At 45.9% G+C, this 18,471-nt stretch overlaps 1 protein-coding gene across 3 annotated transcripts in view; it reads right to left on the reverse strand.

Moving 5' to 3' along the window:
- Positions 1-18,471, reverse strand: part of PRRT2 (proline rich transmembrane protein 2) — a 77,638-nt gene that overhangs the window by 55,439 nt on the left and 3,728 nt on the right. For all 3 annotated transcript variants that reach the window (XM_082261182.1, XM_082261180.1, XM_082261181.1), the window contains exon 2: positions 16,365-16,888. In XM_082261182.1, the coding sequence (XP_082117308.1) occupies positions 16,365-16,787 (423 nt within the window). In that variant the 5' untranslated portion in view covers positions 16,788-16,888. The remainder of the gene's footprint in view (positions 1-16,364; positions 16,889-18,471) is intronic.

Consider the following 18,471-nt stretch of genomic DNA (forward strand, 5'->3'; position numbering starts at 1 on the left):
CTTGCCAAAGATTTCCAGCAGCCAGTTCTCAACCATATTACTGTAGCACTGTCCCCACAGGAACTGTTTGATATTGTCTTTGCGGCTCTTCTGGTTACCAACACATATTCACTTGAACAAGTCTCTGAATTCCTCCTTGTTCCCAATGGCTCATCACATAAATGAACAGTCAAGAGGTGTCTCCTATCTTCAAAACACTGCTTGGAAAGATATGAAACAGCCAGGCTGTTAATCCACACTGTCACTAGTGTAGGATTTTGTCTCTTGCTCTCTTTGCTCTCTAACAAGATGACTTGATGGAGGATAATCTATCTTCAGGACACTCTCACTAGCATCCTATTCCCACTGACACCTGTCCACTGACTATCTTATGAGCAGGGGTGGCCCCTCTCAGGTAAGGCCCCTTGACAAGAGTTTCTGTACTCACTGTACTGCAGAGACAGATCCTCCAGTGTCTCCCCTCTCAGTCAGCGTCTCTGGACCTCTGGGTTCAGCTCCTCACTGCTTCTCTGCAGGCCCTTAGGTTGACCCCCTGAGGCCACATGACAGCTCTACAGAGAAGGAGGCAGCCACCCCCTCCTCCCTCCGGGACTCCGCTCCCCAACAAAAGACCTTGAGCACATGTGCTTCTGGCTTTTATACAGTATCCCAACATGCACCAAGGCAACTTTCCCTCTGCCAATCATCAGGACTGTATCAAAAGCCCATGCAACCATTCGTCAGGTTTCCTACCACTGTCCAACATGCCTCTCTATTGGACCAGTGTGAAACTGGTCCAGACTGAATGAGTTGCACTCTGAGCACACTGAGCAGACCTCGCTAACAGATCCTACTCTCTGGTAGGCAGAGAACAATATAGAGTTACCTTCAGCTCTTCTGGTAAGCAGACAGAGCTCAAACTATACTTTCTCACTAGCACCTACCTAGGAGGGTGCTACATTTCTTCCTCTGGATCAACTGCGGGTATAGGATTGTGTATATGGGATTGTATGGTTGGGTTTTCATTACTGTTTTTTTTTTTTTTTTTTATTGGTTGAACCAGATGGACTTGTGTCTTTTTTCAACCTGACTAACTATGTAACTATATGTAACTATGTAATGTTCCCTGATTTGGAAGGGCCGTACACTCCTGAGTACAGGGGAGGACTGGGCAAGGGGCAGGGGGGGGAGATTGCCCCCTGGGCCGCTCTGATGCCACGTAAAAAGGCTGCACGGCTTCTGCCACAGACATGCCTAAAGGAATCCTGGTGAAGAGAAGTAAAAAGCCCCCACCACTGACCTACTGAGTGCAGGTTAAAGACAAGGACAGGGTGCAGGCCTCCACCCCCAGCATGGATGGTATAAATTGTTGTATGAGCAGAGGCCAGTTTAATGCCCCACTGGAGACTTTTCTTCCCCAACCAGCCCCAATCAAGCTGTCCCAGCTCCCCTAACTGCCCCCTGCTGGCCAGGTTGGGAACTGGGATTCAGCTGGTGAGAAGAGAGTACTAGGAGCTGAGCTTCAGCCTGGAATGAGGTCAGGAGGAGGACAGGAAGAGGGAGAGTGGGAGCGGGCTGAGTCGCTGCACCATGGGCTTCTGGTTTGTACTTGCCCCCTGGGCTGAAAGTTGCCAGTCTAACCTGTCTGAGTACCCCCAATGCTTGCAGCATATACTGTAAAAAAAAAAAAAAAATTAAAACATCTCTAAAATTTGTGTTTTAAATTCTCTCTGCAAAAGCAAAGAAAAGGAAAGTTTGCAGCTTCCCCAGATTCTTCCTCGGCTTTCCTAACCTGCGCTAGAAGAAGTGCAACCGCTGCAGTGTGAGTCAATATCGTCTTCCCATCACTCTCATAATGTGTCTGCAATTCAAATAATGGGCTGTTTAATTAAAAATAGATTTCCTGCTAAAGTAATTTTAGGAAGCGATGGATACAGCGTTTTCCTCTGACAGCAGTCGTCCTTTAACACCAAGTCGTGGCACTTGGCAGGCTGAGATTTGTCACTCCTGCTGTGTTCCTTCGGACTGGGCCCTGCCGCTTGTCATCAACCACAACCAAGAGAATCCAGATCAAAATATGACCGAAGATGCAGCCTGGCCCCTACCCAACCATTGGGTGGATGCATGCCATTTGATCTGCAGAGGGTATTGTGACTCCCCCACCCACCCATCTCATCCAGTTCTGCTGCTGAATTTATCTTTTAGCATCTAATTAAATTGTATGCATGGATAAGAATTTTTTTTTGGTTTTCGATGTAGGGATGTAAGGAATTAATAGAACCCGTCATATTTTTATTTATTTTTTTGTTTCCTACACTTCCTGCTTAAGGGATGCAACAGGAAAGGAAATGTAGACTGTAGGATTTCCCTCAATTTCTGTTCTAGTGACAATGGTCACCAGAACACATGGAGAAGGTGAATGCATTATATGTATGTATGATCATGCATTGTATATGAGGATGCTGGCAAGAGGCAGGCCGCATGGAATCAAAGAGCGCGGTAATTAGTGCTCCCTATTACATATTACATACCCCTTATACTTAATCAACACTGGAGCCTACTATATAGCATGGGGGGGGGGGGGGGCTACCAAAAGAGGATTTTTTTTTTTTTTTTTTTAGCTTTAAAGTGTTTCCTGACCCAGGTCCCTGCATTCATTATATCTGCTCTCCCACAGTACACAAAACATGGAAATGCAATTATTTAATTGAATATAAACTGCTAAATACCTTTTCTCATCAGCAGTATATAGCAGTCTTGCGACTTCAATCAGTGTCTGGTTAAAGCTTGTAGGAGGAGTTTTCCTTCTACTTTGACTTTCCTGCGAGGATGCAGGCCCCCTGATCCTCTGTCTGGACAGTGCTGATTGGCCCTGTGCTGATCACATGCACCCTCCCCCAAAAAAAAACACTCTCTAGCAATACACACCAAACTGAGCATGTGCAGAGTGCCCACAAGGCTCTGTTCTATCAGCAGATAAATTGGCGACTGTTGAAGAAAGGGAGGATCAGAGAAGACAGGATCAGAACAGTCTTTTTACACAATGCAGAGGAGAAACCCCTTAGGTTCCACAGTGAGTAGAACAAGCTTGCTTGACTGCAGATACAGACTGATTTTACTATTGTGGGTTTAGTAACACATTAAGTCAGACAATGCACACTGAAATGTACAGCCCCCCTCCCCAACACCCACAACCTTCAAAACTTTGATATCAGTCCTTTTCTCACCAGCATCCACTTTATTTCTAATCACGCTCTGCCCGTTTTATCTTCTTCTCCTTCTCTAATATAAAAATTTACATTATGAGTCATTGAGTGATGATTTATTAGCTCCGAGTTCCTCTAAAAATGCTGAAAGCGATTTGGCCACCTGATTATTATACTGGCAGTGCTGGAAACAACGCTCTAATCTCTTTAAATTTATTTTTACACTAGAAAAACTAACACAAAATTTCAAACATTTATATATAAACAGTAAAAAAAATAAAAATAGTTACATTTACCTACAAATTTTATAAATTAAGTTAACTACAAATGTTATTTTCCCTTTTAAAAACACTAGAACTATGTTTCTGGTACAAAGGATTTTTTTTTATTTGAAGCTACAAACACAAATAAATGATTTAATCATGTAAAACAGTAACAAAAATCAGCAAACAATTTAAAAAAATGCTAAAGTAAGAAGAGAATGAAGGAGTTCATAAAAATAAACTGGGATTCACTAAGGGTTAATAAGGGGCTAAAATTTTGTTTTCAAAAAGCTTTTCTTGTTCATATTTTTTCAGTTTCCACATTAATGTATTGTTTGCATTCATGTACAAATACAATAATATATAAATGAAAGGTGCAATAGTAGATTTGGGGTATTTTAATTTTAGTTATTGAATTTGAATTAATTTAATTCTTTATTAAAAATGATAAAACATATATTTATAGTGTGTGTGTGTATATATATATATACACAGTATATATATATATACTGTATATATATGTAAATGTTTAATTTTAATTATGCCTTTCTTTCATAAATTATGACTTGAGCTGCAGTAGTTATTGGTTGTTGTAATTTTGGTTATTTCATTTTAATTAATTTAATTATGTTGTATTAATAATACATTATAAATAAACTAATACCCCCCCCCCTCCCCCTGTGTCCTTTTCTGAGGCCTAGGGATCCTTCCTGGGTCCCTGGGAGCCTCGTAGCGCCGTGCAGAGCTGCCATTTTCTTGTAGCCTGTGTGCTTAATTCACGACGCCATGTTTGTGTAGTCTGGTGGCTATTTTTGTTGGTTTGCCATTGAAAATAGCGACGGCCATGACAGTGTAGCCCTCTGGGCAGCGATTTCGGCGGTGGGAGCCCCTCCTCATCCCCTTCTGCTAACTCCTGAATCTTTTCATTTCCTGATTGCAGTACAGATTCTCCTGGTAGCTGCGGTGCCTGGTTTCTGCGGGGTGGTGTGTCTGGTGGAGTCCTCTCTATACTGAGGATCAATTGGTGCTTTGTTGCTGGCATCTGGGTGGACTGCCAGAGCGGTGGGGGTTGTCCCTTAGCAGTGTTTTACACTTTTTTGTGGGGTCCCCCTGGTGACTCATGGAGTCTTTGGAGCACATCTCCCTACCTGATCCCCCCTCTGAGGCTGCGGGGTCCTCCAGGTCCCATCCATCCCTCGATGCACTGAAGGCGGTCCTGGAGTCCTTGGTGTCCTGGGTTGAGGTGGCTTTTGGGCGACAGGCTGACAAAAAGTGCCCGCCGTCTTCCCCTGCCTCATCTGTCTCATCAGATCCTGAATCTGATTCGGCCGCCACGGACGTGGGTCATCCAGCTGGGTCTGCGATCACGTGCTCTGAATCCTCAGGATTCCTCCACTTCTGAAACCTTAAAGATGGAGGATGACCAAAGCGTCCCCTTGGGGTTCCTAAGCGATTTTGCTAGGCGATACCCCTATGAGGAGTCCCTTCTTAAGAAGTGGACTGTTGCACCGGTGGTGGACCCTCCTGTTTGCAGATTAAACAAGGCAACCATGATTCTGCCTTTAAGGACCCGGCTGACAGAAAGGCAGAGGCTGTGTCCCCCAATATGTACACCCTGGCTGGTTCGGCACTGAGGCCGATATTAACCATTGCCATGGTGTCGCAGACTCTGACCGAATGGGCTAGGCTTTTGCTCCCTGACTTGGGGGGGGGGGGGGGAGTAGCTCCCCCCCTTCCTTTTGCTGAGCTGGCTGACCAGCTGGTCAAGGGGCTGCAGTTTATCTGTGATGTCTCTTTGGATGCGGCTCCCCTAGTGTCTCGGCTCTCTGTTTCGGCAGTGGTCCTTCGGCGTGTCTTTTGGCTCAAATGCTGGTCTGCGGACCAGACTTCTGAAAAGGCCTTGACTGATCTTCCCTTTCAATGAGATCTCTTGCTTGGTGCTATCCTGGATGACATCATTAAAGGTCTCACCAGAGGCGTAACAAGAACCTTCCGGGCCCCGGTGCAGGAAACCATGAAGGGCTCCCTGGACCCCTGGCCCTCAAGCCTGGGACTCTTCCCACTGATCCTGGGGCCCTTTACTCTCGTTGCGGGACCCTTTCATAAGTTCTGTAGTGGGCCACCTTCCTGCCATGTTGGGGCCTCCCCACAGTGGCGAAATGCCAGGGCCCGGTTGCAAGTGTGACCTTTGCGATCCTGGAAGTTCACCCACTGGTGTCAGTTGTTTTTATTTTTTTGGTATTTTAATTGTATTATTTTTTATCATTTTATTTATTTTTTTTACAATGTTACTGACTATGACTCTGTCCATTCAGAAAAGGAAGGAGCTGGCTGGTAAATTACCTATTTACCGACCCCTTCCTGGTTCTCTATTGTGACACATCCCCTGCAGCAGCCAGCAGGAGAGGGTAGGGAGCACAGTAGGGGGGGGGGGGCAGCACAGTGGGGGGGCAGCACAGTGGGGGGGGGGAAGCACAGTAGGGGGGGGACCAGGGGAGCACACAGGGGCCCAGAGACAGCAGAACACGAGTGAACTGGATAGGAGGAGTGGGCGGGGGCAGCATACAGAGGAACCAATCTCCTCCATTTCCTCCTGCAGCTACAGGAGGAAAAAGGAGGGCAGTGATTTCTCTACATGCGGCCCCTGCCGCCCCTCCTATCCAGGTGTACAGGGGAGCCGCACAGGGCCCCCTGGAGCATGGGGCCCGGTTGCGACTGCAACCCCTGCAACCCCTGTAGTTACGCCCCTGGGTCTCACAGGGGAGAAGAGTACCTTTCTTCTGCAGGCTATGTAGATATGGGCCCTCCTTCTTGGCCCTCCTTCTCGGCCCTCCTTCTCGGCTCATAAGAAGTTTTTTCATCCCTCAGGGTCGACTGACAAGGGATCAGAACACTTTGGGGACTCCTCTGGAGGATCCAAGCGAACTTGGTCTGGCAAGTGGTTTTGCCAGAGGTTTTGTGTTTGTAGAGTCACAGAATACAATTTGTAGTCAACCCTAATTCATTTTTTTTAACACTAAAATTGGTATTTAAAATCTTTGTAAATAATTTTTATTAACTTCTTTATTCCCTTCCATTAGCTATTTATTGTATTGGTTATATTACTGTTTGTAGATAAACATTTTCATTTTAAATTTGTGTAGGTTTTTATAATGCCAAATTAAAAAAGGGGGTGCACTTTGGCATCTTCGACTTGACCTGGGACTGGGGCCCTTTGGACTGCCTATTTTTGTTACGGAGGACATACATTTGTATTATTGTATTTTTTTTCATTTAACCTGCTGGATTGAGCCGATGTGGATGGGGGAATCCACCCACTGCACTATGGTGGATGGGTAAAATCCTCCTGCTGCGCTATGGTGGATGGGGAAATCCTCCCACTGTGCTATGGTGGATGGGGGAATTCTCCTGCTGTGCTATGGGGGAATCCTCACGCTGTGCTATGGTGGATGGGGGAATCCCCCTGCTGTGCTATGGTGGATGGGGGAATCCTCCTGCTGTGCTATAATAGATGGGGAAATCCCCCCGCTGTGCTATGGTGGATGGGGAAATCCTCCTGCTGTGCTATGGGGGAATCCTCACGCTGTGCTATGGTGGATGGGGGAATCCCCCTGCTGTGCTATGGTGGATGGGGGAATCCTCCTGCTGTGCTATAATAGATGGGGAAATCCCCCCGCTGTGCTATGGTGGATGGGGAAATCCTCCTGCTGTGCTATGGTGGATGGGTAAAATCATCCTGCTGTGCTATGGTGGATGGGGAAATCCTCCTGCTGTGCTATAATAGATGGGGAAATCCTCCCGCTGTGCTATGGTGGATGGGTAAAATCCTCCTGCTGTGCTATAATAGATGGGGAAATCTTCCTGCTGTGCTATAATAGATGGGGAAATCCTCCTGCTGTGCTATAATAGATGGGGAAATCCTCCTGCTGTGCTATAATAGAGGGGGAAATCCTCCTGCTGTGCTATGGTGGATGGGTAAAATCCTCCTGCTAGCTACTGTAGTTCGGACGAGTCCCGAGGGGGGGGTGTTTCGCCCCCTCTTTTGGATGTGGAGACTTGTTTTTCCAGTTCTCTCTTGCATTAATGTACTATCATTCTTGACTGTTTATTTTGTATGGAATATGCTTCCCCTATTTGACTGGGGTATTTTTCGATCACGGTTGTATTTATGTTTGTTTTTCCCACTGTACTGCCTTTCTCAATAAATAAAATATTTGGAAAAAAAAATCCTGCTGCTGTGCTATGGTGGATGGGGAAATCCTCCTGCTGTGCTATAATAGATGGGGAAATCCTCCCGCTGTGCTATGGTGGATGGGTAAAATCCTCCTGCTGTGCTATAATAGATGGGGAAATCCTCCTGCTGTGCTATAATAGATGGGGAAATCCTCCTGCTGTGCTATAATAGATGGGGAAATCCTCCTGCTGTGCTATGGTGGATGGGTAAAATCCTCCTGCTGTGCTATGGTGGATGGGGAAATCCTCCTGCTGTGCTATAATAGATGGGGAAATGCTCCCGCTGTGCTATGGTGGATGGGTAAAATCCTCCTGCTGTGCTATGGTGGATGGGGAAATCCTCCTGCTGTGCTATAATAGATGGGGAAATCCTCCCGCTGTGCTATGGTGGATGGGTAAAATCCTCCTGCTGTGCTATAATAGATGGGGAAATCCTCCTGCTGTGCTATGGTGGATAGGGGAATCCTCCTGCTGTGCTATAATAGATGGGGAAATCCTCCCGCTGTGCTATGGTGGATGGGGGAATCCTCCCGCTGTGCTATGGTGGATGGGGGAATCCTCCCGCTGTACTACGGTGGATGGGGGAATCCTCCCGTTTTGCTATGGTGGATGGGGGAATCCTCCTGCTGTGCTAGGGTGGATTGAGAAATCCTCCCGCTGTGCTATGGTAGATGGGGAAATCCTCCCGCTGTGCTATGGTGGATGGGGAAATTCTCCCGCTGTGCTATGGTGGATGGGGAAATCCTCCCGCTGTGCTATGGTGGATGGGGAAATTCTCCCGCTGTGCTATGGTGGATGGGGAAATCCTCCCGCTGTGCTATGGTGGATGGGGAAATCCTCCCGCTGTGCTATGGTAGATGGGGGAATCCTTCAACTGTGCTATGGTGGATGGGAAATCCTCCCGCTGTGCTATGGTGGATGGGGGAATCCTCCCGCTGTGCTATGGTGGATGGGGGAATCCTCCCGCTGTGTTATGGTGGATGGGGGAATCTTCCCGCTGCGCTATGGTGGATGGGGGAATCCTCCCGCTGTGTTATGGTGGATGGGGGAATCTTCCCGCTGCGCTAGGGTAGATGGGGAAATCCTTCCACTGAGCTATGGTGGATGGGGGAATCCTCCCGCTGTGCTATGGTGAATGGGGGAATCCTCCTGCTGCGCTATGGTGGATGGGGGAATCCTCCTGCTGTGCAATTGTATTCTGCCGGTGGGGAGCCTTTCCTGCCAGTAGAATACAATTATCATCTGATTGTTATGGAAAAACTCAACAGGCTGGTTGTACACAAGTTGATCGATAGTCGCTGCTGAGCCAGACAAATTTCAATCCATATATGGATGGCTTTAGACCTGGTAGGAAGGGTTGTTACTAGCAGAATCTCCAGGTAAGAAACTTTGCAACGGATTGAAAACTGATTAGTTGAAGAAAATGATTTACATTACGCTAAACAGGGCTTTTTTCCAGCAGGAACGAGGGGAACTCAGTTCCGGCACCTCTAGCACTAAATGTGTGCAATGGAAAGGGGTGCTGAGGTGTCCTGGAGGGTTTATTAATGCTGGGCGCTGGAGGATCTATTGTTACGGTGGGGGTATCATCTGTTGCTAGGAGGAATCTAGTGTTGAGGCAGGGGTCTATTCTTGTTGGCTGCTGGAGGGTCTATTGATGCTGGCTCCTGGAGTATCTTTTGTTGCTGGGGGGTTCAATTGCTGCTGGGAGGAATCTACTGTTGAGGGAGTGCTCTATTTTTGTTGGCTGCTGGAGGGTCTATTGGTGCTGGCTGCTGGAGGATCTTTTGTTGCAGGGGGGTTCAATTGCTGCTGGGAGGAATCTACTGCTGAGGGAGTTGCTTGGTTTTTGTTGGCTGCTGGAGGGTCTATTGTTGCTGGTGGAGGTCTACTAATGCTAGGTTGTATTTATTGTTGCTTGGGAGTACTTTGTTGTGGGGGCCTATTGTTACTGGGGGGGGGACTATTTTTGAAAAGGGGGGTGTATTACTGCTGGCTGCAGGGGCTCTATTTTACAGGTTATTAACAAATTCCATACAAATTACTTAGCACTGTAAAATGATACTTGGTTCTTTATTCCCTAAAAGGGGTGGTACTGGGAGGTGGATAGGGGGGAGGTATCAAGGGACGGTGCTCAGAGGTGGGTAAGGGGCGGAGACAAGGGGGGACTTAAAAGGGGAAGTTCCTGCAACTATTCTCTGAGAAAAAAGCCCTGATGCTAAACATACTGAAAAGTAAATTCTGGGTTTACATAATCTATAAACACTTGGCAACCAGCGTGCACACATATACTGCGACAGGTCGGCTCTATTGCGTGAAACAACGTACCTGTACGTCGTTTCGTGCACAGCCAATAGCCAGTGGGGGCGCGTGCTGATTGGCCACAGGGGGAGCTCTGTCCCCATAGAGCAGGGGTGTCAAACTCAATTTCATTGCGAGTCACATCAGCATTATGGTAGCCCTCAGACGGCTGGTTTTATCTGTAGCCCACCACTATCAGAAGTGAAGAGCCCCCACCCTCCCCTTTACCATATGCTGCTGCTGGGAAGAAGCTGGAGGCAGAGCTGGGAAGCAGCAACTGCAGGGTCTGGAGGAGGGGTGGAATCAGCTGCCGGAGTCTGCTGAATTCTGAGACCAGTGGAGGCGGAGAGGATCTGTAGGAGGAGTTGTGTCCTCCTCCCTGCTGCCAACTGCTGAGTTGGGGGGTGGACCTCTCTGCAGCTGCAGGGGGAAGCACAGGATCTGGCAGAGGAGTTCTGTCCTCTTTTCTGCCATCTGCTGAGACAAGGTGGGGACAGAGATGAGGGAGATGCAGCAGCTGCAGGAGAGGTGCAACGGCCACATAGAAAATGGCCCAGAGGGCCGGATTCGGCCCACGGACCTTGTGTTTGACACCTGTGCCATAGAGACAGAACGGCAGTCTGCCTATGTAAACGTTCTGTCACAGATGACAGATTCCTGCTTTTCAGGAACACGGATCTCTATGTTCATCTAATGAGTCCACCCCCCACACAGTTAGAAAGCAACCCCTAGGGACACACTTAACCCTTTGATCACCCCTTGTCTTAACCCCTTCCCTGCCAGTGTCATTATTACAGTAACAGTGCATATTTTTAGCACTGATTACTGTAGTAATGTCACTGGTACCCCCAAAAGTGTCAAAAATGTCAGTTAGGGGTCCGATCTGTCCGCCGCAATGTCGCAGTCCCGCTAACAATCGCAGATTGCCGCCATTACTAGTAAAAAAAAATAAAATAATAAAAATTACAAATCTTTCCCCTAGTTTGTAGACGCGATACGTTTTGCGCAAAGCAATCAAAATACGCTTATTGCAATTTTTTTTACCAAAAATTTGTAGCAGAAAACAAATTGGTCTAAAATGTTAAAACATTTTGATTTTTTAATTTTTTTTTTGTTGGGAATGTCATATAGCAGAATGTGAAAAATATTGTTTTTTTTTTTTCAGAATTGTCGCTTTTTTTCTTAATAGAAAAAAAATAAAAATCGCACAGGTGATCAAATACCACCAAAAGAAAGCTCTATAAAAAAGGACATCAATTTTATCTGGGTACAGCATCGCGTGCGCGCAATTGTCCGTTAAAGTAACACAGTGCCGAATCGCAAAATAGGGCCTGTTCAGGAAGGAGGCAAATCCTTCCGGTCCAGAAGTGGTTAAAAAATAAATATATTCCAGTATGTATTCCTAACTCTTTTTTTTTTTGACCTGGCTTCATGTTAGAGGGTGGCTACATTCATTCTCCATGGTCACATTGTATGTAGGAATGTAGCCACCCTCTGTTGTTCATACCGGAGAGGGACGGTATACTATGGGATGTGTCGTGTGCATAGAGCAGCGCACATGACTGCAACTAACATGCACTGCTTGCTCCAAACAAAGGGAAGTTAGTGGGAAGAGGAGAGGTGCAGAAGCTTGCGGAGAACTTTATAAAGAGGCAGAAAACTGTTACAGAAGGGTGGGGGAAGTTTCAGGCTGGACGCAGGTTTGGTGTTAGGGCTACTGGAGTATTAAAGTGATTGTAAAGTCTTGTTTTTTTTTTTTTGTTTTTTTTTTTTAAATAAGAAACATATTATACTTACCTGCTCTGTGTAATGGTTTTGCATAAAGCAGCCCAGATCCTCCTCTTCTTGGGTCCCTCTTCAGTTCTCCTGGCGCATACCTCCTTTTGAGTGCCCCCACAGCAAGCAGCTTGCTTTGGTGGCACCCCGAGCCAAGCCGCAGCTCCGTGTGTCCATTCAGCCCCACCACCCCTCTCTCCTGATTGGCTAACTGACTTTGATTGACAGCAGTGGGAACCAGTGACGTAGCGTGGGTTGTCAGCGCCCGGGGCAAGGTAAGTAAATTGCGCCCCCTACACAAATCTACTAGACCACTACACAGACCACTACACTGACACCTACACTGACCTAGCTGATCACTAAACAGACCTACCTTATTCCTACACTGACCTACCTGATTACTATACTGACCACTACACAGACCTACCTGACCACTACACAGACCTACCTGACCACTACACAGACCTACCTGACCTACCTTATTCCTGCACTAACCAACCTGATCACTACACTGACCTACCTAATTTCTATACTGATACCTACACTGACCTACCTGAGCACTACACAGACCTACCTGATTCCTACACTGACCTACCTGACCACTACACAAACCTACCTGACAATTACACTGACCACTACAGAGACCTAACTGATTCCTACACTAAGGATGGCTGAGCAGGCTCCTAAATGGCAGCATGACACTGCGACCCCCCCCCCCCCCCAGATTTTACGCCCGGTGCGGCTGGCCCCCCAGCACCCCCCACGCTACGCCACTGGCGGGAACCAATGGTGCAGCCAATCAGGAGGGAGAGTCCCAGATTCGTGCACATTGCTGGACCAAGTTTGAGCTCAGATAAGTATTTGGGAGGCTGAGGGGGGCTGCTGCACACAGAAGTTTTTTTTTTTTTTATCCTAATGCATAGAATGCATTAAGATAAAAAAAAAAAATTCCGCCTTTACAATCCCCCTAGGGACACTCTGAGAAACTTTTAGTTCTTCAGTAGTGTTGGATGGGGAAATGCAGAGAAGGGAGCACAGGCAAAAAAAAACATCAAGCCACAATGCAAGCCGTGTAGGAGTCACGAATGGGTTATTATGGCCCAGCCACTGCAGCTCTGCACTTAATGATAATTACTTTCAAAGCTCCCATCCTGCAATGCACATAGCTAGAAGCCACATTTCACGGCGAGGCTCCCCGTTCTCCAGCACGGCTGGTGCTGACTCATGGAACCTGCAGCAAAGTGTCCACATTGCAAACAGCAACCAGTCAGATTTCAGTCGTAATTCTCATACCATGGGTCAGAAGGATGAAATTTGGTTAACCACTGGAAACAACACCATTTTTTTTCTCTTTTCTACAATTTAAAAACATTGGTGCCCACTGTGTTGTGTATTTATTATGAGTACATTTTAAATTCGATAATATATAGATAAAGCAGCTTTCAATTGTTAACTATGCGTCATTTTCTCTTAATTCATATGTGCTTGGTCAATCCCAACACGTCTCATTATACACCCTTATTGTAATGCACAGCTCACTGCATCTCAATACATTATGTTTTACTGCTGTCTTTTCGGTGACAGACAGGGGGCGCTAGTTCTTCCTCTCCTAAGTATGACTGTTTTTGGCCCAGAGGCAACAAAAGTTGTGCTATGGTGCAGGATCAGTTCCAGCTAAGGAGGATTATGGGAAAGAATGCAGAAGTAGCATCCATAATAGTTTCTGCAGCTTTGTTCCCCTGCATGGCAGCCATGTGTCTACATATTACCAGGTCAGTGGTATAGGGAACTATGGGAAACAGTGCAGAACGAACTGCTATGACAATTCAGCAGGTTTATCCTCATCATCAGTTAAGTTAACCACTTAAGCCCCGGAAGATTTTACCCCCTTCCTGACCAGGGCCTATTTTGCGATTCGGCACTGCGTGACTTTAACGGACAATTGCGCGGTTGTGCGACGCTGTACCTAAACTAATTTGGCGTCCTTTTTTTCCCACAAACAGAGCTTTCTTTTTGTGGTATTTGATCACCTGTGCGATTTTTTGATCATGCGCTATAAACAAAAAAAGAGCGTAAATTTTGCAAAAATAACAATATTTTTCACATTTTTTTTATATGAAATTCCCAAAAAAAAAGTAGAAATCAAAATTTTTTAACATTTTAGGCCAATTTTTTTTTACCATATGTTTGGTAAAAAAAAATCGCAAAAAGCGTATTTTGATTGGTTTGCGCAAAAGTTATTGCGTTTACTAACAAAGGGAAAGATTTTTGTCATTTTTGTTGGTTTTTTTTTTAACGCGTAATGGCGGCGATCTGCAATTTTTTTTGAGGGACTGCAACATTAGGGCGGACAGATCGGACCCTTGACTGACATTTTTGACACTTTTGGGGTTACCAGTGACATTACTACAGTAATCAGTGCTATACATATGCACTGTTACTGTAAAAATGACACTGGCAGTGAAGGGGTTAACTTTTTGAGAGGGAGGGGTTAAGTGTGTCCCTAGGGGCGTGTTTCTAACTGTGATTGGCTGTGGCTTGATGTGTAAGAACAGTGATCAACGGTCCTACATAGTAGAACCGTTTGATCGCCATTCTTACACAGGGGAGACTGACAGGCGGCTTTGTTTACACTAGCCGCCTGCCTTTCTCCCGCTGTACCGGACGATCGCGAGTGCCCAGCGGACATCGGGTCCGCCGAACACACGCGCGGGCGGGTCCGTGACCGAGCGGGAGCGCGCATCCGGCGGCGCGCGCTCGCTCCCAAAACCCTTACAGGCTAGCGACGTAGCCCTACGGCGCTTTGCCTGTGAGGGGCTGACTGCCGACGTAAATAGTCGTGCGGCAGTCGGCAAGTGGTTAAATCTTTGTAGACCAGGGTTGTCAGGGAAATAACACTATAGGGGACTGTGCACTGCTAGTTGCCAAAGTACAGAAGATCCTGTCGGTGCCAGAAGTCAATTGTAAGAACTAGAGTCATCAGGTGGACAGTCATCCCTTTTCTAACCTTCTAATGATTTCATTGTAAAACCTGCAAATATTGATATGCAAAGACTGTAAGAATGCATCACTACAGACAATAAAATATTATGATGGTCATAAAAGCAAAAAAAAGAGAAGATTTAATTTAGCAAGAAAATGGAGGATTCTGAGAATCTACAACAAAATGGAAGCTTGAGAAGTCAATGATACTGTGAACAGGTAAGAGGTCTATGAAAAAATGGACACACTGGATATAGATGACATAATAGGCAGGTAACTGGTCTGTGACATATCAAGTGTGTGTCTATGACTAAAGCCTCGTACACACGCAATGAATTTCCGCCGACCGGTTGTCCGTCTTTTGTCCAGAGTGGTGTTTTGTTGGTTGGAATGTGCTCTAGACTGCACACGAATTTTCCCGTACGACAGAATTCTACTTCAGATGTGATGTCATGTGTTGGATTGCTTTCTATGTGTTCTCTCATCTCTGAGCATGCCTAGTCTTGCTCATAAGATTTTTCCCCATCGAAATCTGTACTAATGAGACGAAAATCGGACGTGTTTTGACGGAGGACAAAAATTTGAATGCCTGCACACCAGGATTTTGTCAGCCGAAAAGTCGGAGTCGGCTGTCGAAAGCACTGTACTAACAATCCGAAAATCGGCAGATCGGTCGTCGGACGAATTTTCTTATCGTGTGTACGGGGCTTAAGTGGACAACTAAGAGGTCATTGACATTACAGAAAAGTGAGGGGTTTATGAAAATTGGACATTTAAGGGGCTAAGACTAAGTGGACAACTAAGAGGCCCTTGACATTAGAGACAAGTGAAGGGTTTACGACAAACTGGACATTTGGGAGGTATAGGACAAAGTGGACAACTAAGATGTCCTTGACAAGACAGACAAGTGAAAGGTTTATGTCAAAATGGAAATTTGGGGGTCTGTGCTTAAGTGGACGACTAAAGAGGTCCTTGACATTAGAGACAAGTGAAGGGTTTACGACAAATGGACATTTGGGAGGTATAGGACAAAGTGGACAACTAAGAGGTCATTGACATTACAGAAAAGTGAGGGGTTTATGAAAATTGAACATTTGGGGGTCTATGACTAAGTGGACAACTAAGAGGCCCTTGACATTAGAGACAAGTGAAGGGTTTACGACAAACTGGACATTTGGGAGGTATAGGACAAAGTGGACAACTAAGATGTCCTTGACAAGACAGACAAGTGAAAGGTTTATGTCAAAATGGAAATTTGGGGGTCTGTGATTAAGTGGATGACTAAAGAGGTCCTTGACATTAGAGACAAGTGAAGGGTTTATGACAAATGGACATTTGGGAGGTATAGGACAAAGTGGACAACTAAGAAGTTCTTGACAAGACAGACAAGTATAGGGTCTGTGAAAAAAACTAAAACATGGGACGTTAATGACAAAGTAGAAAATTGAGAGGTCTTTAAGAAGATAGTGTAGGGTTTATGACAAACTAACCCATGGGTTGTTGATGACAAAATGGACAAGAGAGAGGTCTATTTCAAGATAGGCAAGTGATGGGTTTATGACAAGAAGTTATTTGACAAAGTGGACACATAGGAGTTCTCTGACAAAACGTACATCTGACTTACCATTATCGAGTACACAAAGCCAACAATGTTCACTGGCCACATGGGACAGAAGCACGACAAGATGGCAATAAGCAGATAGTCCCTTGGCTTTTCTGCTTCTGCGACACTAGGTGTGGCTGTAGACCCATGTCGGCACAGACTTGGCCTGGGAGAATTGGACGCAGCTTGGGCGAGCCTTAACTCTGAACCAGTCAGGCTGGGGGCTCGAGGTCCTCCATTGGCAGCGTGCTGGGATTTGAGGTCATTCAAAGAGGAGCATCTGGACTGGATGGTCACCGTTACCTCCGCTTCTGCAGCACTAGTCTCCGGCACAGGCTCCGGCTCTTCCACCACCACCACGGTTGTGGAGCAGACAGGCTCTGTGGCCTCTGGAGTAGTCTGCCCCTCGGGTGGAGGTCCTGTGTCTGCAGGTGGTGTGGCCATTGGTATGGGCGCCAGCGGAAAGGTTTTAGGAAAAAGGTGTGGAAGGTTGCTGGGTGGTTAGCCCAGAAGAAAGATGCCAAGAAGGAAAGCAAGAGACGGGTCTGCCATAGGAGAAGAAATAAGAGTTTTGTGAACAGGATAGCTAAGATCAGGCAACAATTAATACAGAATACCGAACATTACTGAAATATTCAGCTAATTATTTCCAGCCGGCAGAAGACGTAATTTCCATAAAAACAATCCCAAAGCTGACTCTGCAAATCTACATCCCAAAAGTACCAGTACCCCACATAACACCACTGTAGGCTCCATCTGTCATCATACACTGCCCAGATTCATCCTGCAGTAAGTTTATAGATGTTATACATTCATATTACTTTCTATAAAATGATCCTGCCTCACTGTAATGCCTATTAATAAACCTCTTCCACATTGCTAATCCTATTACTCCTTATAACTCCTTCCATAATGCCCCCATCAGTCCATATAACTTTTTTTCATATCTCCCCGTTACTTCAACCTCTTCCCACCTTCCCATAGTTCCTTGTAGAACTCCTCATAACCCCTTCCCACCTTCCCATAGTTCCTTGTAGAACTCCTCATAACCCCTTCCCACCTTCCCATAGTTCCTTGTAGAACTCCTCATAACCCCTTCCCACCTTCCCATAGTTCCTTGTAGAACTCCTCATAACCCCTTCCTATAGATTCTCATATAAAGGTATAAAACTCCTTCTCATTTCTCCCCTTTTAACTCCATGTAACTCCTCCCCTGAGCTCCTCCTACAATTCCATATAGCTCGTCATAGCTCTAATTACTCAATGTATCGCTTCTCCTATCTATTTCTATATTTCATATACCCCTCCCCATAGCTCCTTCTATAACTCTTTATAACTCCTCCCCATCACTCCCCCTGTACCTCCATATCATTTCTTTCCAAAGCTCCTCCTATAACTTCATATAACCCCTCCCCATGGCTCCTTCTATAACTCTTTATAACTCCTCCCCATCACTCCCCCTGTACCTCCATATCATTTCTTTCCAAAGCTCCTCCTATAACTTCATATAACCCCTCCCCATGGCTCCTTCTATAACTCTTTATAACTCCTCCCCATCACTCCCCCTGTACCTCCATATCATTTCTTTCCAAAGCTCCTCCTATAACTTCATATACCCCTCCCCATAGCTACTTCTATAACTCTTTATAACTCCTCCCCATCACTCCCCCTGTACCTCCATATCATTTCTTTCCAAAGCTCCTCCTATAACTTCATATAACCCCTCCCCATGGCTCCACCAATGCACCTTTGTAACTCTTTCCCGTCACTCCTTCTAATATTCTATATAACTTCTCTTTATAGATCTTCCTATAACTCTATAACCCCTTTCCTATAGGCCCTCCCATAACTCTTTGTAACTCCTCCCCATATTTCCTTCTATTACCCCACATCCATATAACTTCTTCCCATAATGCTCCCTTTATTCAGTATATCTTCTCCTCATATACCCCGTTACTTCATATAACCTCTCCAGTCTCTCCCTCTTTAACTTCATATAACTTCTTTCCATAGCTCCTCCCATACCTCTATATAACCCCTCCTGATAGCTCCTCCTATAACCCTATCTAACTCCTCCCCATAGCTCCTCTAATAACTCCACCCCATGACACCTTCATTATTCCATGTA

This window comes from Pelophylax lessonae, assembly GCF_965119305.1.
Source record: "Pelophylax lessonae genome assembly, chromosome: 6".
NCBI classification, from domain to species: Eukaryota; Metazoa; Chordata; class Amphibia; order Anura; family Ranidae; genus Pelophylax; species Pelophylax lessonae.